This window comes from Carcharhinus amblyrhynchos, chromosome 22 (genome assembly GCF_965287045.1).
Source record: "Carcharhinus amblyrhynchos chromosome 22, sCarAmb.v2.hapA, whole genome shotgun sequence".
NCBI lineage: Eukaryota > Metazoa > Chordata > Chondrichthyes > Carcharhiniformes > Carcharhinidae > Carcharhinus > Carcharhinus amblyrhynchos.
In genome coordinates, this window is record NC_137345.1 from 39560267 (window position 1) to 39584723 (window position 24457).

Below are 24457 nucleotides of genomic sequence, written 5' to 3' on the forward strand. Positions count from 1 at the left end.
CTAGGCTTGTACTCGTTAGAGTTTAGAAGAATGAGGGGAGATCTTATTGAGACGTATAAGATGATGAATGGGATGGATAGGATAGAGGTGGAGAGACTCTTCCCACTCAGAAAGGATAGTAAGACTAGGGGGCATAGCCTCAAGATAAAGGGGGGGCGGTTTAGAATGGAGTTGAGGAGGAACTTCTTCACTGAAAGGGTGGTGAATCTCTGGAATTCTCTGCCCGTTGAAGTGGTGGAGGCTACCTCGCTAAATATTTTTAAGACGCGGGTTGATGGGTTTTTGATAAGAGAGAGGATTAAGGGTTATGGGGAGAGGGCGGGAATGTGGAACTGAGACACAACAGATCAGCCATGATCTTATTGAATGGCGGGGCAGGCTTGAAGGGCTAGATGGCCTACTCCTGCTCCTATTTCTTATGTTCTTATGAAATGCTTAGGAAATCAGAAACACAAAGGGACTTGGGATTCTTTGTTCAAGATTCTCTTAAGGTTAACGCGCAGATTCAGTTGGCAGTTAGGAAGGCAAATGCAACGTTAGCATTCATGCCGAGAGGGCCTTGGTAAGGGTCCAGAGGAGGTTCTCAAGAATGATCCTTGGAATGAAGAGCTTGTCATGTGCGGAATGGTTGTGGACTCTGGGTCTGTATTCTTTGGAGTTTAGAAGGATGAGGGAGGGTTTTTATTGAAACTTACAGGATACGGCAAGGCATGGATAGAGTGGACATGGAGAGGATGTTTCCACTAGTAGGAAAAACTAGAACCAGAGAGCACAACCTCCAGGCTGCAGGGACGATCCTGAGGAAGAATTTCTTCAGCCAGAGAATGGTGAATCTGTGCAACTCTTTGCTGCAGAAGGCTGTGGAGGTCAGGTCATTGAGTGTCTTTAAGACAGAGAGAGACAGTTTCTTGATAAAGGGATCAGGAGTTATGGGGATGAGAAAAAAATAAGCCATGATTGAATGGTGGAGCAGACTCGATGAGCCAAGTGGCCTAATTCTGTTCCTGTGTCTTATGGTCTTACAGTCCTTGTATTAGATGGGAATAGCTTCTCTTTGGCTACCTTATTAAAATCTTAACTTGTTCACAGATTCATGTTATTGTCCATTCATTTCTTTTGGTTGGGGTTGTTTGACTGTTTAGTTGGAAAATGCGGTGTGGTATGGTTTGACATGGAGCTTTTGTAGTAGACCAATTCCAGATGTGATTGCTGCTTGATGAGTTAATTGATCTCAGTCATGGCAGTAATGGCCTACATATTTCCAGACTAGAAAGGAGAAACAGTAATCAATTTTGGGCATTCTTCAGTTGTATCAAATTCTCACGAAATCATGATTGGTAGGAAACCTTTTGTATTAGTAACTTTTGCATAATTATCAGATAGCTGTCAGTGCAACTTTGCAATGAGAGGCATCAAATTGCCTATTCCTGATCTATCATGGCAAATGTTTTTGCAGATGAAATAGGTTCAAAGCATCCTGGAAGTAAGTGAACTTTAAAATTTCAGCAAATCCTACTTCTTTGTGTTTTGCTAGCAACGCCCACATGCCATGCAAGATATTAATGTATAGGCATTTCCAGGTTCTAAATTTCAACATCACGTGATACTCGGTGTCCTCTAGAAGGCAGAAGAAGATCCATGTTAGCCCCTCCTCGGGGGCACAGATGCACTGAAGAGCATCAGTGACAGTGGGATAGAGCAGCTAACCTTTCTTCTGATGAATATGATATGTAGATGGAAGAAAGAAAACGATTTTAATTAATTTTTAAGGTGTACTTCATGTATGGGCATGTATTTAAAGTGACAGTAATATGGATTTTCAGTTTTTCTTTGCTTAACTGAAACTTACTGTTCACAGGTGGTTTGAGACACCTTCCCAAGTGTTTTACCATGCAGCTACTGAGCATGGTGGAAAGGATGTGTACCAAGGCCAATGTATGTGGGAGGGCTGTGAGCCACTTCCTCGACAAAGGCTATCATTCATCACACATCTGCAGGTAATGTGACTCTTTCATTTAACAGTTTTACTTCCTGCTCCAATTTTAACTTTGGACAGTTATGCCTTTACTGCAGAAGGTGCCAGTTGTTTTTTAATAGAAAAACGTTACTATTGTAACTAATGTAATGTACATCTTGATCTCCTGCTTCCATTTTCGTCACGCCTCCAAAAAAAATAATAAAAGCAGTCAATTTACATATCCACTCCTGTGCAGGACACTCGCACCAAGGTGATGGAAATCTGACCCAATACTTCAGACTATCTATGCTTAAATGTAATTCTGTTTCAAAGTCCCTTAAACCCCCGCTTAGTAACTGACCCGTCAAGTTGTTTAAATTCCAATTGTGTCATTAAATTTTGAAGACTAACCATCAAAAGACAAAGGAAATAAATATTTTATAGTGAGTACTTCCATTGTTAAACACAAAAAGTGGTCATGTTCGCTGTAAGTGAAGAAAAATGAATTCAGACTAGTATATTGCAAACTGTGAAGTAATAACGAAGCTCTGGTCACTTAGCCTATATCATGCAAAAGGTGGATGAAGAAGGCATTCATCGGTCAGAACGTTGAACACAGGAGTTGGGATGTCTTGCTGAAGTTGTATAAGACATTGATAAGGTAACATTTGGAATACTGTGTACAGTTCTGGTCACCCTATTATAGAAAGGATTTAATTAAACTAGAAAGCATGCAGAAAAGATTTACTAGGATGCTGCTGGGACTTGATGGTTTGAGTAATAAGGAGAGGCTGGATAGACAGGGAGTTTTTTCTCTGGAGCAGATGAAGCTTAGGGGTGATCTTATAGTGGTCTATAAAATAATGAGAGGCAGAGATAAGGTAGATAGTCAACGTTTTTTAAAGGGGAGTCTGAAACTAGAGGGCATAGGTTTAAAGTGAGAGGGAAGAGATACAAATTGTCGAGAAGGGCAGTTGTTTCACACTGAGGGTGGTGAGTGTCTGGAATGAGCTGCCAGAGGCTGATATAATTTTGTCTTTTAAAAAGCATTTGGACAGTTAGATTGGTAAGATGGGCATAAAGGGATATATGCCAAATGTGGGTAATTGGAAATATATGTCATAGGCTAAGAGGTCATGTGATATAATTATCCTCACTCTATGTGTGGCGGATTTCAGTCCATTTGGATGCATTTTCATGTGTTGAACTGGAACGTGAGCGGATGAAACAAAAAGTGCTAAATTCTTCCAGATTTTGGCAGGTATAAAATAGATGCTGAAAAGATGCTAACACCCACTAGAACAATTTGCATCTGCAGCTCTAACATTGACAAAACACAGCATTAGTGTATGAAGGGCCCACTGGAGAGGAAAAGACTGAGCCGAATCCAAGTTATTGCATTGTCCTAGTAGCATTGGGGACTTGAGAACAGGTAGTCACTTCAACTGCAGGTTGTATTCAACCTTAGTGACTTGGGAAAGGAGGATAATTCAGTCTGCTTTGTGTTCTCCAGTAACACATAAACACTAGAAACAAAGCTGGTCACTTAGTAAATTTGAACAGTGCATGGGAACTTCCTTTTTATTATGTTTTTGTCTCATTTTTCAGGAATGTATTCATTGCCATTAAAACTAATATTTGGGCCAGTGAAAGAGCAAGATGCTCCAAATCCTAATATATGGCCTTTCTTTTACTTTGTTTTTAGAGAAGGGCCCAGCAAGAATTACATGGGCCTTGATTTTACCAGCACACTGCACTGGTAAGATTGCGTGTGAGGCCAGAAATCGGGTTTGCGCCCAGTTTGATGCCACACACAATGTTCCCTGTCCTGTTCTGCCAAGGCGCGAAGCCAATTTGCTTATCAACGATTTGCCTCACCGTCACTTGTCACCTTGCTGGGTAGTTGTGGGGAGATGGTTGGACAGTACCCATCAGGCAGTGGCCACCTAATACGCTGGTAGTGCTGCCTAAGCAGTGCCATGATAATGGCCTAAGTGGGGGTAGAACATCGGTGGGGGTGTGACTATGACTAGGAAGGGGCGGGTGGGGGAGCTGTGCAAGGCGGGAAGGGGGGCAGTGTAGGGGCTTCACCAGGGAATTCATTGGGAGGGTCCTGATGCCCGATGCCTGCAACCTGTGTCGGCATGGTAGGAGTGGAAAACGCCAATGATCTGGGGAGGGGAGGCCTCCCAGTTCACAGAGATGGCATGTGAGCGCTCTGAAGCTCATTTTCCCAGGCAAGCTTAGGCCCTGCCCCCCTCTTTCCCCCCACCCCTCAAACTCCAAAACCAGTGTGAATCTCACTGCTGTCAAAACAAATGACAGAGGAAAGATTGCAGTGCGAAACACACCCTTTTCCAGACTTTTATGGTACTTCAAATTATACAGCTTTTTCAGTAAGCCTACACTGGATCGGCTCTATATTGACAGAGTTTGGATATATGCTGAAAATAAGGAGATTCTTTTTGCTTGGGTTCTGGGCCTTCCATGATGTTTTTTATCTTTTATGGATCTGGGTGCCATTGGCAAGGTCAGATTTGTTACTCATCCATAATTGCCCTTGAACTGAGTGGTTTGATACACCAGATCAAAGGGCATTTGGGAGGTAGGAAAATTACAGCAGAATCATCCTCTCAGCATCGACCCTGTCAAAGCCCCTCAGAATCTTGTGTGTTCTAGTAAGATCACTTGTTCTTCAAAAATCCAGTGAGTATAGACCCAACCTGCTCAACCTTTCCTCATAAAACAACTCCTTCATCCCAGGAATCCATCTCAGAACTGCTTCCAATAACCCCTCAAGTAAGGACACCAAAATGCATTCCAGCCGTCTCACCAATGTTCTGTGCAGTTGTAGCAAAATGTCCCTACTTTTATATTCCATCTACCATGAAATAAAGACCAAGACTCTGTTTGCATTCCTAATTACCTGCTGTACTTGCATTTTAACTCTCTATGATTCATGTACAAGGACACTCAGATCCCTCTGTACCACAGCATTCTGCAATCTCTCTTTATTTTTGATAACCTTTTCTAATCTTCCTGCCATTCATTTACCTCTTGATTTAACTTGCCTGCATCACTTTTGAGTCTTTATATATCCTCACAACTTGCTCTCCTACCTTACCTACAACTTGGTCATCATCAGCAGATTCGGCTACTAGAAATGGTCTCTCTCATCCAAGTAATCAATATAGATTGTAAATAGTTGCGGCCCCGGCACTATTCAGAGGCTGTCTACTAGTTATTGTTTGCCAACCTGAAAGTGGTGCATTATCCTCAACTGCTTCCTGTCACCAATTTCACATCCATGCTAAGAGATCACCTCCAACACCATGAGCTCTTATCTTCTACAGTAACTTTGTACAGCTAATTTTACATGCCACCTTATCGCATGTCATTTGAAAATCCAAATACATTATTCCCTTATCAATCCTGAATGTTATATCCTCAAAGACCTCTAATAAATTTCTTAATTTCTCTTTCACAAAACCATGTTGACTCAGACTAATTGTACTCTGGTTTTCTAAATGCCTGCTACTACCTCTTTAATAATGGATTCTAGCATTTTTCCAATGATAGATGTTAGGCTGACTGGTCTATAATTTCCTGTTTTCTGCCTAACTCCTTTCTTGAATAGAGGTTTACATTTGTGGTTTTCCAATCCAGAATTGAGGGAATTTGGATGTGTTAAGTATGTTCTCATAGTGCAGTAATGCAATAGAATTGATCAGAATGTGTGTGCAACTTGTAGAAATTGTATAAGTTAACATAGATATTTGTTAATTTTGAGGTCAGTACACTTCAGTGTTTTGCTGCTTATTATATTTTGATAGGACAAGCACTGTTCAAGGGAGACACTGCTTATTGGACTGAAGAGGTTGGAGCAGAAAGCACAAACGAGCACCTCTCAAACTGCAGTAAGGTAAGAACCCAACTCTGGAAAATAGCCTGTGCGCTAATATTCGACTATTAGTGAATGACAGTGCTTTTAAGATACAGATTCATGTCTGTAGTGTCTCATGAACTGCATTCTTAATCTTAACTTTTTGTTAGTTAATTGCTGACTGGAGACTTCAGTTATGTGGCAAGACTAGAAAAATTGGAATTGTGCTCCTGGGAGACCCACAAAGATTAAGAAGACTTTTGATAGAGATGTTCAAAGTCCTGAAGGATTTGGATAGAGTAAATAAGGAGAAACTAGTTGCAGTGACAGTAGCATCCTTAATGAGAGGGCACAGATTTAAGGTAATTGACAAAAGAATCAGAAGTGACTTTAGGGAAAGAAATTTATGGAGTGAATTATGACCTGGAATGCACTGCCTGAAAGAGTGATAGAAGCAAAATGAATAACTTTGAAAAGGGAATTGGATAAATACTGGAAAAGGAAATATTTGCTGTACTATGGGGAAAGAACAGTACAATGGGACTCATTGGATTACTATTAAAGAGCTGGCACTGGTCAAATTTTCTGTGCTGTGTGGTTCTGCATAACAGGTTTGAGGCTCTTGCTTCCAGTCTGGACGAGGATGAGGGAGGTGAGGTTGGTGAGCAAACTGCACACGGTACAGTGGTGCAGCAGGACATAGGCAAGGAGAAGGTGAAAAGGAACATAGTAGTGATTGGGGATAGTGGGGTGAAGGGTATTGACACTGTCCTTTGTCACAACGATAAAGTGCACAGAAGGGTGTGTTGTCTGCCTGGTGCTCGGGTCCGGGATGTCACATCTGGGCTGCAGAGGAACCTGGAGTGGGAGGGTGCGAATCCGGTCGTTGTGGTACATGTGGGTGCCGACGACGTAGGCAAAATGCGAACTGAGGATCTTGGGAGGGAGTATGAGAAGCTGGGAACGGAATTAAAGAGTAGAACCGACAAGGTAGTTATCTCTGGGCTACTGCCTGAACCAAGTGCAGATGGGCGTAGGGTTGATAGGATTAAGGAAGTGAATGGGTGGCTCAGGGATTGGTGTGGGAGAAATGGGTTTGAATTTATGGGGCATTGGCATCAGTATTGGGGTAGGTGGGACCTGTTCAGGCGGGATGGGGTTGGTCTGAACCGTGCTGGGACCAGAGTGCTGGCGAATAGAGTAAAGAGGACTGTAGACAGGGCTTTAAACTAATTTGTGGGGGGGGGAGGGTGCGAGGGTAGGTGACATTACAGGGTCTAAAGTTGAGGAGAGGGTACAGGTAAGGGAAGAGGCCGAGGATATCCCAATAATAGAGGGAGTAGGGGGCGTGAGTATGGTTGGTGGCGTTACGGCAAATAGGGTCTAGGTGAAGGCTGGGATGAAGGCACTTTATCTGAATGCACGAAGCATTCGGAATAAAGTGGATGAGCTGGTGGCGCAGATCGGCACAAATGGATATGATCTGGTGGCCATTACAGAGACGTGGCTGCAAGGTGACGGGGACTGGGAGCTGAATGTCCAGGGGTATCAAGTGTTTAGGAAGGATAGGCAGGAGGGAAAAGGGGGGGGGCGTAGCTCTGCTGATTAAGGATAGCATCAGGGTGGTAGCAAGGGATGATATTGGAGCCAAGGAGCAGAAAGTGGAATCGTTGTGGGTAGAGATTAGGAACAGCAAAGGGAGGAAGACGCTGGTGGGTGTCGTCTATAGGCCCCCGAATAATGATCTGGAGGTGGGGCGGGCTGTTAACGCGCAAATAAGTGCGGCGTGCAGGAATGGGACGGCCGTAGTTATGGGGGATTTCAATCTACATATGGATTGGTCGACCCATGTTGGACGCGGTGGGCTCGAGGAGGAGTTCTTGGAATGCTGCCAGGATAGTTTCCTGGAACAGTGTGTGTTGGAGCCGACGAGGGAGCGAGTTATCTTGGATCTGGTGTTATGTAATGAGGCGGGTAGAATTAGGGACCTTGCGGTGAAGGATCTTCTTGGGGAGAGTGATCATTGTATGGTGGAGTTTCTGGTGCAGATGGAGGAGGAGAAAGTGGGTTCTCGGACGCGCGTCCTTTGTTTGAACAGAGGGGAGTACGGTAGGATGAGAGAAGAATTGGCGAATGTGGCCTGGGGGAGCGTGTTAGAAGGTAGGTCTGCTGAGGAGCAGTGGAGGATCTTTAAGGAGATCTTTCTTGGTGCTCAGCGGAAATTTATTCCGATGGTCAAAAAGGACAGTAGGAGGAGAGGTAATAAGCCGTGGATAACGAAGGAGGTGAAGGAAAGTGTTAAATTAAAAGCGGAGGCGTTTAGAGTAGCTAAGAGTAGTGGGCGAGAAGAGGATTGGGAGAGGTTTAAATGTCAACAAAGATTGACAAAGAAGTTGATAAAGGAGGGTAGGAGAAACTATGAAGCTGGGCTAGCGCTTAATATAAAAAAGGATAGCAAGAGTTTTTATAAATATATAAAAAGGAAGAGGCTGGCTAGGGTGAACGTTGGTCCCTTAGAGGATGAGAAGGGGGACTTAGTGGTAGGGGATGGGGATATGGCTGAGGTCCTGAATAACTTTTTTGTTTCTGTCTTCACGGAGGAGGACATGAATAATTTGCCGGGTGTTAGAGATGGAAAGGTGGTAGGACTGGAGGGTCTTAATGACATTACTGTTACTAGAGAGGAGGTGCTCGACAGACTGGAGGGGCTGATTGTGGACAAGTCGCCAGGACCGGATGGAATGCATTCGAGGGTTCTGAAAGACATGGCGGAGGTGATAGTGGATGCCTTGGTGGTTATTTTCCAGACGTCGCTGGATTCCAGGGAAGTGCCGGAAGATTGGAAAACGGCTAATGTTACGCCATTGTTTAAGAAGGGTGCCAGGCAAAAGGCAGGGAATTATAGGCCGGTTAGTTTAACGTCTGTTGTAGGTAAAATGTTAGAATCCGTCATCAAGGAGGAAATAGCGAGGCATCTTGAGAGGAATTGCTTGATAGAGCAGACGCAGCACGGTTTCGTTAAAGGGAAGTCGTGTCTGATAAATTTACTGGAGTTCTATGAGGATGTGTCTAGGGCGGTGGATAGAGGAGAGCCGGTGGATGTGGTCTGTCTTGATTTTCAGAAGGCATTTGACAAGGTACCTCACAGGAGGTTATTGCAGAAGGTCAGGGGACATGGAGTTGGGGGTAGGGTGTTAGCGTGGATAGAGGATTGGTTGTCAAATAGGAGGAAGAGAGTGGGGGTCAACGGGTGCTATTCGGATTGGCGGATGGTGGCTAGTGGAGTGCCCCAGGGGTCGGTGCTGGGGCCTCAGCTATTTACCATTTATATAGATGATCTGGAGGAGGGAACCGAGTGTAGGGTGTCGAAATTTGCTGATGACACCAAGATTGGTGGAACGGCAAATTGTGCGGAGGGTGTGGAGAGTCTACAGAAGGATCTAGATAGGCTGGGCGAATGGGCCAGGAAATGGCAAATGGAATTTAATGTTGGCAAGTGCGAGGTGGTCCACTTTGGTAGGAATAATGGTAGGAAGGATTATTACTTATGTGGCGAAAAACTGCAGCAGGCGACGGTGCAGAGGGACCTCGGGGTCCTTGTGCATGAGTCGCAAAAACCCAGCTTGCAGGTGCAGCAGGTGGTCAGGAAGGCAAATGGGATGCTGGCCTTCATAGCGAGGGGGATTGAATATAAAAGTAGGGAGGTCTTGCTGCAGCTGTATAGGGCATTGGTGAGGCCGCAGCTGGAGTACTGTGTGCAGTTTTGGGTGCCGTACCTACGCAAGGATATTTTGGCCTTGGAGGGAATGCAGAGGAGGTTTACTAGGCTGATGCTGGAGTTGAGGGGGTTGAGCTATGAGGAGAGGCTGAATAAACTAGGCTTGTACTCGTTAGAGTTTAGAAGAATGAGGGGAGATCTTATTGGACATATAAGATGATGAATGGGATGGATAGGATAGAGGTGGAGAGACTCTTCCCGCTCAGAAAGGATAGTAGGACTAGGGGGCACAGCCTCAAGATAAAGGGGGGGCGGTTTAGAATAGAGTTGAGGAGGAACTTCTTCACTCAAAGGGTGGTGAATCTCTGGAATTCTCTGCCCGTTGAAGTGGTGGAGGCTGCCTCGCTAAATATTTTTAAGACGCGGGTTGATGGGTTTTTGATAAGAGAGGGGATTAAGGGTTATGGGGAGAGGGCGGGAATGTAGAACTGAGCCACGACAGATCAGCCATGATCTTATTGAATGGCGGGGCAGGCTCGAAGGGCAGATGGCCTACTCCTGCTCCTATTTCTAATGTTCTTATGTTCTGTGATACTGTGGCATAGTTTTTGGATTTCTTGGTAATAGGCAGTAATTCAAAGTAACTGATTTTCTGTAACTAAATTCCAACAAATAAAATTATGTATGATTACACATGTGACCTTGAATCTCTTTTTAATCTTGAACGTAGGAAATACCTCAAAACGCGAGCACACGTTGCTTTGTTGCATGCCATTTCTTAGCAAAGTAATCCATGGGCAAGATGCAACAGAAATCTTTATTAAAATTGGTGCATAATTTTACATATCCCCAATGAGTATTTATGATTGGTGGTTTTAATAAAAGAAGTTCTATGTTCTATGAAAGGCAGCCAGTGGTATCATCAGGAGTGGTCCATCACTTCATCGTTCTGTGTTATGTGATCATTTAGCATCTGCCAACTTCACTTTGATGAAATTAATATGACATAACCTGGAGCTCAATATCTTTACTCAGCCAATATTTCACTTATGGGGTTAAATACAGACACTGTTGTACAAGCTAAATGCATAAAGTGTATGCTATTTTCCAAAGACTTTTCTTAATGGGTTAGGCAGTGTGACACTTCTGGGACCCGAGTTCAAATCCAGCTGCCACTGATGGGATGAAAATTAGCTGTACACACTGTTTGCTCAGATTTGAGTAATCTCGATCTAACTCCTCGTTTTCCACAACAAAATAAAACTGGCATTATATTAACCATCTCTGTAAGATAGTGAGTATCAGAAATTGAGTGATATCTGAAGTAGGTTGGAGAGCTGACACTAAAGGGCCTTGATTTCATAATTAGCAATTGAAGAACTGTGCTTGCCACTGACATTGAAGAAAACAGTGTTTAAAAATCTAACAATTTCTGAGGCATGGATTTTGCCTTCCTGTCATTGGCTTGAATCTGGCAAGTCAAGGGATCACCAAGTGTCAGCAATAGTGGTATCGTCAAGTCGATTAAGCAGCCAATCATGTTAATTACTCATAGACAATAAACCAGGACACAAAATGCTTTGATTATCCTTCTCTTCACATTTTACAGAATTTAATCATAGAACGTTTATGTCACAGGAATATGTCACTTGGCCCATCATGTTTGTGTCTACTGGAAAACGAATCACCCAACCTAGTCCCAATATCTGGCATGATATTTGAGGTGCATATCTAGGCACCTTGTGAATAAGTTAAGGGTTTGTTCTTTAACTATCCTTTCAGGCAGCGAATTCCAGACCCCCACACACCTCTAGGTGAAAACCTTTTTCTTCATCTCCCCTCTAATCTTTCTCCCAATTGCTTTAAGTCTATAGCCCCTAGTTATTGATATGATAAATAGAACCAGAACTATTTACAGTACTCAAGTTGTGACCTAACTAATGTTGAAATAGTTCCAGCATAACCTCCCTGCTCTTATAGTCTATGCTTTGGCTATTAAATGGAAGGACTGTTCGTGCCACCACTTCATCAATCTGTTCTGTTACCTTCAGGGAGCTTTGGACAATTCATTTCAATGTTCCTCGCTTCCTCTCTACCTCTCCATATTCTACTTAATATATAAATCTTTGCCTTGTTTAAATTACTTGAATGCATCACCTTACACTTGTCTGGGTTGAATTCCATTTGCCACTCTTCTGACCAGTCTTTTGATATCTTCCTGTAGTCTACAGCAATCCTCCTCGCTATCAACTGCATGACCAATTTGTGTGTCGGCTGCAAGCTTCTTGATCATTCCCCCTCCATTCACATCAAAATCATCAATATATACCACAAAAAGCATGGGATCTGATTCTGAGCCTGCAGAACCCCATTGGAACCAGCCTTCCAGTCACAAAACCATCCATCAACAATTGCCTTTTGTTTCCTGCCAGTGAGCAAATTTTTTGCATCCAGCTTACTACATTCCCTTGGATCCCATGGGCTTTCTTTTTAACCAGTCTGCCACCTAGGACCTGGTCAAAATTCTTGTAGACCAGCAACTACACTCCCTCATCAATTCTCCTTGTTACTTCTTCAAAAGATTCAGTCAGATATGACCTTCCCTTAACAAAACCTCACTGACCATCTTTGATTAATCCATGCCCTTCTAAGTGACATTTTGTGTTGTCCCTCAGAAATAATTCCAATAATTTGCCCACTACTCAGGTCAGTCTGACTGACAGTTTATCCCTCGCCCTTTTTTTAAATAAAGCAGACCTCTAAACCTCTAGCACCTCACCTGCAGCAAGTGAGAATTGGAAAATTATGGTCAGACCCTCTGCAATTTCTTCCTTGGCTTCTTTTAACATGTCATCTGACCCTGGTGAATATCCACTTTCAAAGGTGCTCATCCCTTTACTGTTTCCTCATTCCCTATGTTTATCACATCCAATACTTCACACAACGTCCTCCTTAACTACAGTATCCACGTCTTTTGTGAAGATTTATTTGTGAAGGCTTATTAAGAACCAAAGCCACATAGGTTGCCTTTTTGGTCTTTCATAGGCCCTACTTGTTCCTCAGTTATTCTCTTACTCTTAATGTATTGATGAAACATTTTTAGGTCCTCCTTGATTTTACTTTCCAATATTCTGCCATGCCCTCTCTTTGACTTTGTATTTACTTTTTGTGTTTCACCCCTCTTTCTATACTCTTTTCAGCTTTCTGTAGCGTTGAGTTCTTGGTGTCTGGCAAAAGGTTTCATTTTCTGTCTCATCTTGGATGCTCCTTGATATCCAAGGGGCTCTAGATTTGACCATCTCACCCTTTTTCTTTGTGGGAATACGTTACTCTTAAACCCATTGAATCTCTATAAGAACATAAGAAATAGGAGCAGGAGTAGGCCAGCTAGCCCTTCAAGCCTGCCCCGCCATTCAATAAGATCATGGCTGATCTGTCGTGGCTCAGTTCCACATTCCCGCCCTCTCCCCATAACCCTTAATCCCCTCTCTCATCAAAAACCCATCAACCCGCGTCTTAAAAATATTTAGCGAGGCAGCCTCCACCACTTCAACGGGCAGAGAATTCCAGAGATTCACCACCCTTTGAGTGAAGAAGTTCCTCCTCAACTCTGTTCTAAACCGCCCCCCCTTTATCTTGAGGCTATGCCCCCTAGTCCTACTATCCTTTCTGAGTGGGATCCTCCCAAAACTTTGACACTGAATTACTTTTAAGTAATTACTTCCAGTCCACTTTTACTAAACCATCCCTTGGCTTTGTTAAATTGGCCTTGCCCCAATTTGAAACGTTAACTCATGTTTTATCTTTGTCCTTTTCCAAAAATTGTGTTAAAAGTAACTGAATTATGATCACTACAACCAAAATGTTCTTCACTATCATTCTTCCCACCTGTCCAGGTTCATTTCTTAAAAATAAGTCTAGAATTGTGCCCTCTCTTGTTGGATGATATATACTGGCCAAGAAAGTTCTCTCAAATGCACCTTAACAATTCTGTTGCCTTGCCTCCATTCCTTTCACACTAAAAGTATATCACAGTTAATGTTGGAGTAGTTAAAATTCCCTACTATTGCTGCCCTACTCTTTTTGCACTTCTCAGTGATTTGTTACATATTTGCTCTTCTATCTAAATAAATGATTAGGGCATACACATGGGATAAAGGTAGAAGATAAAGCAGAGTTTTTTAAACAAATTTGAAAATATGTGGAATTTTATCATGAAGGAGAAATTTGATATTTATAAAAACAATCTGTTTTTCAGAGTCAGATTTTTTTCAGTGATACTGATTAAAAATCCAGTTCCATCTCATTCAACGAAGTACAACTCTTTCCAGGGTTTTTTGCAGTAGGGCATGAAAATAGAAGTTTTCATCAGTTCAGTGATTTTCTAATTTATTACAATCTGGGGGTTTCAATAGCACGTCCCACAGAGATGCATGGAGTCACTGGTGGCAACTTCTGGATTTGAACATTTCATTGTGCATTTGTAAATTCCAGAAGTTGCTATCAGTTTTAGAGAGGTATTGATAATTAATTTTGACAGTTTGGCATCACCATTATGTCAAAGTCAAAGCAATTTTCTCTGAGCTTGACTTTGAGTGTTCGGTGTCTTAAACCCCTAGATCACTGGAGTCTAAAATTATATCATCTACTAGTAAACAAAAGACTTGAATAACAAACTCAGCTTCTATTAATATAGTGTAGATAAGCATCCCAGGGTTCTCTATAGAGACACCATTTTAAAAAATGGACATGGGTCCAAAGCAGGCTTCGGGGTGGCAATTGGGTATGTTTCAGGGACCCTCTTAAAGGAAAGGATAAAAGTAGAGATGGAAGGATTTAGGGAGACAATTCTAGACTATGGGCTCTCAGTAAGCAGAAGCATGTTGCTCAATGGTTAGAAAATGGAAGTGGATGCACGAGTTCATATGTTGTGACGTAAAAATTGCAGATCTTTTTCAGTTTTTAAAATAACTTGGATGTTTCATACTGTTCCATTTCATTGGCCATATGATATAGCACGTGCACTTTCTCCAGTAATGGCTGGCTTGATTGTCACAGTCAAATAAATAAAAGCAAAATACAGTGGATGCTGAAAATTCTGGAAAAACTCAGCATCTGTGGAGAGAGTAAAACGGAGTTAATCTTTTGAGTCCGTATGACCTCTTCAGAGTTCTGAGGAAAAAAATGACCCTTTTTACTTTTCCAGCTGAACAACTTCTAATCCCCAAACTAACTTCTGTGGTTAGTTACCTTAGAGATCCCTTCCTTTAGCCAAAGCTAAGCAAATCTTTCCAGTTTCTTTATGAACTCTCACGAGCTTGGTCTTTTCAATCCAAGTGCAAGCTCTCCCTTGCATACTGAGTGGTGAGCAATGGAGACTTGCTGTCTCTCTTTATCTCTCTCTGATTCTGATTCTTGCCTGTGAAGTTACCCTTGTCTGTGAAGTTCAATGATATTTTAGGACAATCTGCAACATGATCCTATAGTGACTTCCTTTGGACTTCTCAAAGCCTATTACCTTTGCAGTATGAATCATATGAGCCTTGTATTCAGGTAGAAATTTGAATTACCTATCCTCTGGGAGCCCCAACTCTATTTTGGAATTAAATAGACAATCAATATAACTATTTCCAAAACCTGATATTCCCAATATGTCCCTGGGGCTAGGGTGACAGTACAGGTGTATTGGTCATTGTTTATGGGTATAAATATCTTGCACTTCCTTCCCTGTAAGACGATTTAACCTTTTGGCAACCAAGCTACCCAGGTTTGTTGTCAGGCAAAATTCAGCACAGATTGCTAGAGTCTTCATTCTACTCTATCTGCAATGCACAGTTCAATACTAGAGATCAGATATTCAGATAACTTGAATAAATTTGAATATATTTGTAGTATAATGTTTGATCACATCAAGGTTACATTTATACAGGCTAGATTTGCTGCATCTAACCCTTCCATTGGATCATGAACAGATACTAGTACTTTAGACCATGTCAAATATTATAGGATGTTAAAAGGACCCTGTTTAATGTCCAGAATAAAATTACATGTTCATTTTTGGTGGGACTTCCCAACTTTTTGTGTTCTATATCACAGGATCCTTAAATGGTCTGGGTCATTGTATGTCAGTTATCACTTTCTAGCTGAATTTCTTATTCCTAAGTATATTCATAATTGTCTTTGGATTGCACATTTCTGCATTGAAATCTCACAATAGACTGGATAAGCTGACCTGTATTTTGAGTTTGATGTCTTTCAATATTTTGTTCTTCAGGCAGTCTCCAGCAGATGGTACAGCTCCAACACCCAAATCTCACAAGGCCTTGGTCAACCACCCCAGCGCTGCTCTAATGGCTCTAAGGAAAGGCTCCCGCAACCTTATTTTTAGGAATTACTTGGTAAATATCTGTACAAACTCCTCTGGAAGGAAAAACATTTTTTGTTTAACAACTTCAGCAGGGAACACATCATGCATATAAGAGGCAGTCATTAATTTCTAAATGTAATCTTAGATTAGATGGAAGCAAACTTCACTCTATTTTAGAAGATTTCCAGTTCAGGCTGCAGTTCAGGATCCGAGCACGTCAGGTTGGTTGACATTTCAGTCTGCTGAGGTGGGTGCATTAGTTGAACGTTATCTCTTGATATTCAAAGAAGAGTAGGGAGTTCTCCAGGTATCCTGATGACTGTTGCTTAATCAACGCCACCAAAATTCACTTTGTGGCACCCTGCTGTACACTGATTGGCTACTGGTTTTGTCTATATAGCAACAGTTGCTGAATTTCAAAAGTAACTGAAAGTTACAAAAGTAGCTGTGAAGTTCTTTTCCAGGATGTGATGAGATGCTATATCCAAGTAACACAATTTGTTCTTCACTTTTATATACCGAGCCAAGTTGGAGTCACTAATAACTGGTGTTTGTTACTCATTAGACGCTTTATTATTGCAAATTTACTGGCGTTCCTATGTTTTTTGCTCTTCTCTATATTAATTAAGGAGTCATGTAATATTTCTGAAGGACTATGCAGAGAAATAGAAGAAATTGTTCACTTTATGTAGTGAATTCCTAAACGCTGGTTGCCTTATTTCTACAATCTAATGGGTGTTGTAGCACAATAGCAACTAATTCCACATACAAAGTGAAATTGCATTCCAGTATTAAAGGTGAGTGTCATGGTGTTTGACCAAGTGATTAGGAAAACTGTTAGAATGTTCTCATTTGTATTCAATTCCCCTCTCAATAAAAGTAGGGAGGCCATGTTCAGTTGTACAGGGCACTAATGAGACCATATTTGGAGTATTGCGTACAGTGTTGGTTACCCTGTGTAAAGAAGGATGTAAATGTGTTGTAAGCAGTTTGGAGAAGGCTTACCTGACTAATACCTGGAATGTGGAGCGGTGTTTCCTTTAGTGGAAGAATCTAGAATAGGAATCACTGTTTTAAATGGGTGTCCCCTTATTTTTAAACAGAGATGAGGCAATTTGTTTTCACTGATGGTCGTGAGTCTTTGGAACTCTCTTCCTCAAAAGATGGTGGAAGCATATTTTTAAGGCAGTGATGGATGGATTCTTGATAAGCTTGGTTATCAGAGGTAGTGGGATGGGGAGGGAGGGGGGATTGAATGGCCTGCTTCTGATCCTTGTTTGTTTGTTCCAGGCTTTCACCAGTCACATACTCTTAAGAAAAAACTTGCATGAATATAGCACTTTCACACATTTAAAATGCTTACAGCCAATGAATTACATTTTTAGTGTTTTTGTTGAAGCTCCTTGGGACGTTTTATTAGATTAGAGGGACTATACAGAAACAAGTTGATGTTTAGGCAAATATATACACGGCTCTCATCTTCCATTTGAGATAAATTAACAAGGAGACAAGTTAATCTGTTTGTTAAGGTTGATTAGAGATAGTTTGTTACTGTTCAGGACACTGGGAGAATTCCCTTGCCCCTTTGGAATAGTGTCCATGGGACAGATAGATGGGATGTTGCTTTAACAACTTATCCAAAGTCAGCCCCGTCAACAGTGAAACATTATCACCAGCACTTTAATGATGAAGAAATCTAGATTATGTGATAGATGGAGTAGAGTTTGAATCCTAAGCCATGTTAAGGGCAAATTGTGATAGATAAGCAACTTAGTGGAAGGTGATGTTAGAGTCTGGATAATGGATGATGTCAGGTTGCATAATGGTAAATGGGCATCTAAATTTTATATTTGATTTATGAATAGAGAATGTTGAGCACCAATTCCATCTAGTGACAAATAGACTAAAACTGGCGAGTGTAAAATAGAATCGCTAACTTGAGTCCTGTTATTGGCACCGCCTATTACAGTCCGCAATTTAGTATCATTAGCATTAAGGACAATAACACAAACCCAGAGCTGCAGGAAATGATTTCTGATACTTAACCCCCACGTTCTTCTCAAATAAATAGCAAGGTATTTATAAGATCATAATTAATGAATGCAGTCTTTGAGAACTGAATGATTAATTCATTGCATACATCTGATTTTGACTGGATAGTGTTCCATTGCATCATCTTCAGTTAAACACTAACTTAAATGACACAGGCATCAGGGAGAGCCATTTTGGGATCTGTTGTATACCGCCCTTGTGAAGTGCCTTGGTAGCTGTTGTTAGGTTTTACCCAAAGCCGCTGTAAGAGGTGCCTCTGGAGACGTGAGAAACTGTGCCTACCATCCCCCCACTGAACTCATGCTTCTTTTTCTGTGTGCAGTGCTTGCATGTCAAATCAAATTGTGGGCCCTAAATTGCGTTATGAATCAGACTCACATTATAAACTTGATAATTATTGACATGCATAATCTAAGTAGCAACCATAGCTTCCTAACCTAATTGACTTCCAGAAGTTTTGTAACTCACAAGCTTTTATATAATCAGCCTGTAGAGAATTCCTTCTTTTTCATTTGTTTTCTTATGTTTTTCATGTGTAATGTATTAAAAGTTGTCACCAAAAAGAGCTTAAAGGGTTTTGCACTGGGCAGGAATTTTCAGGCCGTTTATGCAGGATTCTTGGCTGGGAGGTGTTCGTTCAGTGGGAGACCCCGATGACGGTGGCAGGCTATCTCTACCACCATGAAGCACACTGTGGGTGTACATTGAAAATCCCACTCCTGGTGTGAAAGATAGCATGCCTATGACAGTTTGCAGATGTAGTTACTTTTTAACAGATACAGTGGATTGATTTAGATTCTTTCTATTGCAAATCAGATCTACGTCTTTTAAACTTTGGAGTAAGGTTCAAACAAACACAAATGCCATTGCTCAGACAGCTAAACCATTGTAATGGGTAGCTGCTGATGACTTTGTTATAAATATTAAATACTACAAGGCATTGTCATCAGTTGCAATGTACTATTTTTGGATCCCAGGATTTCAGTGAATAAACTACACTGCGCATCTTCAACAAGCAGCACGAGCATTTAAAACTATAATTTTTTAACCTGACATGGGAAAACAGGTATGCATTTAAACAAAACAATGTTTTTATCTTTTATCTAAATGACCCAGGGAATGTGGACAACAAGTAGCCAGGAAGCAAAAGCTCTGAGCATTTATACTGTACTACTAATGTCTAAATATGAAAATGTCCTTATTTTGAGTAATGTACGTCATTACTTCAATAAGGACTGTTAATGCTTCCCCCAGTGATATACCTACCCTTTAATAAGCCATATTGTTCTGAGGATCTTGGGGATGCTAAATTAGTCAGATAACTGTAATTGGCATCAGCACTACTGGGCTCAGGTGGAAATAAAGTCATTGTTATTATTTCTGCCTAGTATTACTTGCAATGATGTAAATGTCAGTAGTGGTAAGATTGAACTTCACATGCTGCACCCCACAATCTGCCTCAAACTGCACGGTAGCAAAGTATTCATACTTTCATGTGTGATGGGTTGAAAATTGGGTAAAAAGCTAGCCATGGGATCCTCCACTCATTTTGTCTATAATTTGCTGTTAAGCAGTGTAAGCATTCAGTCACCCCAAATTTTTTATGTTCTTTTGTCTCAGTTAGTACTCCTGTGATGAAACTAAAATCTCATCATTATAAGGCAGAGGTCTTCTCCCCTTTAAAATATAATTTATCTATATTAGAAGGTGTGTAGTGTCCCAAGATTTTCACCAATGTAATTTTCTTTGACAGGATGAGAAGGAAGGGCCGATTGTGAAGCATATTCGTTTGACTTCTGCCTTAATTTTGAAGAATGTTGCTAGATACTCGGAGCTTGGGCGAATGTAAGTCCTTTTCACCTGGTTATAAAATATAAGTTATTGTAAATATCTTCATGCATAGGTAATTATCTTCACTTAAGAGAAAAACTCGATTTCAGTCCCTTCCTGAATGAACATTGACGTAAGACCTAGAGCTCATTTGAGTGTTTAAACATACAACCCAGTGATATGGCTTTCCTTTGGGACATTTTTCTAACTTTTTTGTACATTAGCTGAATTTGTTTTTAATCCATTTCGCCTGATTTTGAAACAGCAGTTCTACACATTTTGATATATCATGTGTAACGTTGACATGTTAAATAAAAGCCACTTCAGTTTTTGGGTCCTGCATTTTTTATGTTGTCAATTTGTAAATGAGTAATAGCTCTGAAGCTGTTTCCTTTTCCCATCTCAGGTTGCTGAAGCGGCATGAGAACCATTTATCTGTACTGGCCATCAGTGGTATGGAGGCTTCCACTGCACTTGCTAAATGCCTTTATGAACTCAACTCGCAAGAACAATCAGAGTCAACAGAAAGCAAACGCTGAGGAAAAACTTAGTACAATAAAAATCCAGCAACAGGAAACAAGGGTCAAAGGAGGAAATGCAATCATTGTGCAGATGAAGAACTGGAACCTTACTGTCTACATTTTGTACCTGTTTACTATAACATGAAATTAAAAGGACTGATCTTTTTAAATTATTGGTTTTGCAGGAATGTCCCTGTTTTGCCAGAGACCAAAACTTTCTGCAACACCTTAGTTTTTCATCTCGTTCTAGACTTTTCCATCAGACAGAAGGTTTTATGACACAGGAAGAAATGGTCAGTCTAAAAAGAGATCATTAGCCTGATCACCCATACGTTCTCTCATACTCTGACACACATAACTCTATCACATGCATACTCTAACTCTCATGCTTACTCAACCTGTCACACACTTGCTCGTGCATATGCACTTGCTGATGCACAAATACTTGCTCATGCACACATACCTATGCACATAATCACATGCACATACTTACTCACGCACACTCTCTTGCACACAGTAGAAACAAAAAATTAAACAGAAAAACTGCTGGGAATGGTCTGCTGGCACCTGTAAACCTTTGCAGTTAGTCTAGGCATCTGCCTTAGGGAGCCTTCAACTCAAGTCACTATTCTTCCTATGACAGAGATCTCTGATTTTAAAAAATGCCCGTGGGTATAGAATTTTTTTTCCACATTTATAAGAAAAATCTCATGTTTCATTTCCCTATGCATTTTTCCAAAATGTTGCAAGTTAATTCCTCATTGGAACATCAGTCAAAACTGCTCATTGAGTAGATGTCTCCGTGCCCTAAAATCCTGCAAGAGCCCGGTTAGCTGCTAGCCAGTGGTCGTGTTTAGAGCTGGAGTCCTCAGCTTTCTGCCTGGGAAGAGTTTCCTGCATTCAGATGTCTGGATACAGTTTTGCAGTTAACATTTACGGTTTTAAAAGCTGCAAGCTGCACAACACTTGAAGTTTTCCCACTTTGTCCCCTGTTTGAAGTGGTGCATTTTCCATTTATTTATTATATGTAAACTATCAGATTTGATGTCCCCTTTTCAGAGTCATGTAAATATTTGTGAATATTGAAAATGCCTACATACCATTGCAGGAGAATGAAGGGAAGAGGTACAGAATTGCAAGGAGTGAAATCTGGGTGAGCGCTAGGGACGAATTAGCCACAGGGCAAAAATATGTGGTGTCCTTCCAACGACAGCTTCAGGCATCCACACTAAGGCAGCTTTGTACCACTTGTATCACCAATTTTGTGCCACTAGATGTTGCCAGCATGCTTTGAAAGTGTGACACCATAGACATTCACAAAGCTTTTCTGGTGGAGGTAATGAGATTTGCAACAATTTCACCACAACAGTTGACACTTGTTAATTGGGACACTAGGGTGAGATTTAAATCTTCCTATTTATCAGAAATGTTTTGCTTCAGTAGGGACAATCAGTACAGATCTAAATATGTGGAATCAATTGGTGCCTGAGAAAATGTTCCATTTGGAAAAAAGTACTCTCATTAACCCTTGTCCCCATTAATAGCATGAACTTCATTTTGTCTTGGTGACACCTTTCTTTTCAGTCAGCTTACATTCATTGCACCACTGGCTAACGTGAAGAGTAAGCGCCCACCTAGAATCAAAGGATCTAGTTTTTGTATGTTACCTGCCATATGTATGTAGAAGCATATACATAAAACACTGCATCAAGCAGCGTGAAACTGTGTACATAACTTCACAAAGGTACTGATGCTGTATAATAAGATTGGCACAGTTTTGTGCAGCTGTGGTTTTTGTATTATACACCATGTAAAGCTTTTGCTTGTTATGAAATAATATATCGCATCATTTTTCTATAAAAGGTAAAAATTCCAAGACAGATTTTTTTAAAAATCTGTTACAGCATTTTTCCTGAGATTAGGGCCCATTTTAGAAAACCTTTAGTCGCAGCACAACCTTCAGAACTTGTATAGGAATTTTTTTTTAATTTGTAAATGTATTTAAATACATGACGTTTTATACAGCTTTATTTTCACCTGTGTTATATTTGTAATTCGTGTAGGTGTGATATTTCCCTTGTTATTCCTTTGTTCCGTTTTTCTACCCGTGACATATTAAAAGTGTTTTTTAGTGTACAGTATAGTGCCTCCGCTTTTGGTACAACGTGACTTTCTTGCCTATGGTCAGTTTGTGTTCCCTTGGTTTCTTTGTGTGCCTCGCCACTGATGATCCCTGGTATAGTTGGCTAAAGGAGAATATGTTGATTAAATGTAATGCATACTAACTATATAGGTTTGCACTATGCCCTCCTGATAGTTCAACAGAGTAAAATGTGAGCAACTTTACACACAGACCAGGAAGAAACCAGGTTTGAGCAAGCCTTCATGAAGTGAGTTAATCCCGGCCTAGTCAATAATATTTGCAATTGACCTTTAAACTGTTTCTTTCTCTGAAAGCTTTTCAGCAATATCTGCTAAAAGTGCAAGTGCATGAATATCTGTTAAGGATGGGATCATGCTCAGCCACCTCTCAAAGTCTGATAGACTGCCAAAGCTCAGTCTGGCCTAGCATGAATGACTGCTTGAGAGGTACCTGAGGATGACCACCCATAGAACTAAATGCTAATAGGAGTGGTTAGATGGGGAAAGAAACTTGATGGGAAAAGAGTATTTATGTATTACAGAGCAATTCCATAATCTTCCAGAATGAGCGTCACTGCGCAGAGCACACTGCAGAAACCAAAATAGACCGAAGACTGAATAATTCCATCTTGTTTTAAAGCTATGGAGTGATTGGAAGGCACTTATCCAGTCTTAAGGTTTGCTTGACTTTCACAAGCTGCTTGAGATTTACTCTTGCAGTTTGCGAGCACCATCTGAAGCCATTGAGTCGATTGCCATGTTGTAATCAGTCCCAGATGTCCATTATTCTTTGTGTAAGTGCAAGACATATATAAAATAATTTAGTATCTTCTAGTACATTCACCAAAATGCAATGCAAAAAAAGGTTTTTTAAAGAAGAATGTATTTTAAGATGTATGTGCAGTACTGTTTTTTGTGCACTGTATGACCCAAGTTCTGTTTTACAGTAAAATTACCAGTAAAAAAATGAGACTATTCCAGTCTTTGTTCACAATTTAACTTACTGCCCAATATCTATATAAGGTGAGAGAATCAAGCTGCAATTATAAATTGTCTGTTTCAAGGCCCTGATGACGCCTTCGCTGAGAGAAAGAAGAAACAAAAGAGGGAGTATTTAATGAAAGGCAGGACACTGGGAAGCTCTGATGAACAATGGATCTTGGAGTACTTAATCACAGATCCCTGAATTCAGCAGGCCAAGTCAGTGAATAGGATAGTTAAGAAGGCATTTGGGACACTTGTTTTTATCAGTTGTGGCATAGAGTATCCCTCTGTATCCTTTGTACCAAGGGTAATGACTCAAATTGTCTGCTTGGATCTTGTTTGTCCCTTGTGTGGGGACCATGAATTGGATTTAATTTGAATTGAATTCTTTGGTTTGCAAAAAAGTACCAAAAGGTACTCAAAAAAAATTGTGTTATGTGTACACATGCGCTTCTCAGTGCAGCCTCACCATGAGTGCCTACAATTTATAAATGATCCTAGGCTATGAATATCTGCAGGTTATTGGATTATTATTTGAGAAAGTCCACTGTAGCCAAACAAATCCTGTTTTTGCTTGATGTAGCTCAGTGTCAAAGTTTGCATTTATAGCACTCCTGTAAAGGGATTTTGTGACTTTTTTTGTGTTTAAAGGTACTATGTAAATTAAAGCTGTAGCTTTATGCCAATCCATCAACTGGATAACAAATGAGAGAGATCACTGGCTGAGCTCAATTTGGCACTCAATTGATGAATATGAATGTTAACAATTACCATAAAAATGTTTAATATGCTTAATTTTCTCTTCCAACTTGGAAATGTATTGGTCAACTGACACAAATGAGTACCTCGAAGGAAACACACTGAACTGTTCAGAGCTTAAAGTACTCTAAGATTATAGAGCCTTAGGCCACACTTGGAATATAGTGTTCAATTCTGGTCGCCACACTACCAGAAAGATGTGGAGGCTTTGGAGAGGGTACAGAACAGATCTACCAGGATGTTG

General features: G+C 40.8%; 1 protein-coding gene across 1 annotated transcript in view; it reads left to right on the plus strand.

Annotated features, from left to right (window-relative positions):
- LOC145357079 (AT-rich interactive domain-containing protein 2-like) overlaps positions 1 to 23433 on the plus strand; it is a 209627-nt gene extending 186194 nt beyond the window's left edge. The window contains exons 17-21 of the mRNA XM_080210173.1: positions 1859 to 1997; positions 5791 to 5879; positions 15833 to 15956; positions 19731 to 19822; positions 20214 to 23433. Of these exons, the coding sequence (XP_080066299.1) occupies positions 1859 to 1997; positions 5791 to 5879; positions 15833 to 15956; positions 19731 to 19822; positions 20214 to 20346 (577 nt within the window). The 3' untranslated portion in view covers positions 20347 to 23433. The remainder of the gene's footprint in view (positions 1 to 1858; positions 1998 to 5790; positions 5880 to 15832; positions 15957 to 19730; positions 19823 to 20213) is intronic.
- Positions 23434 to 24457: the final 1024 nt, after the last annotated feature.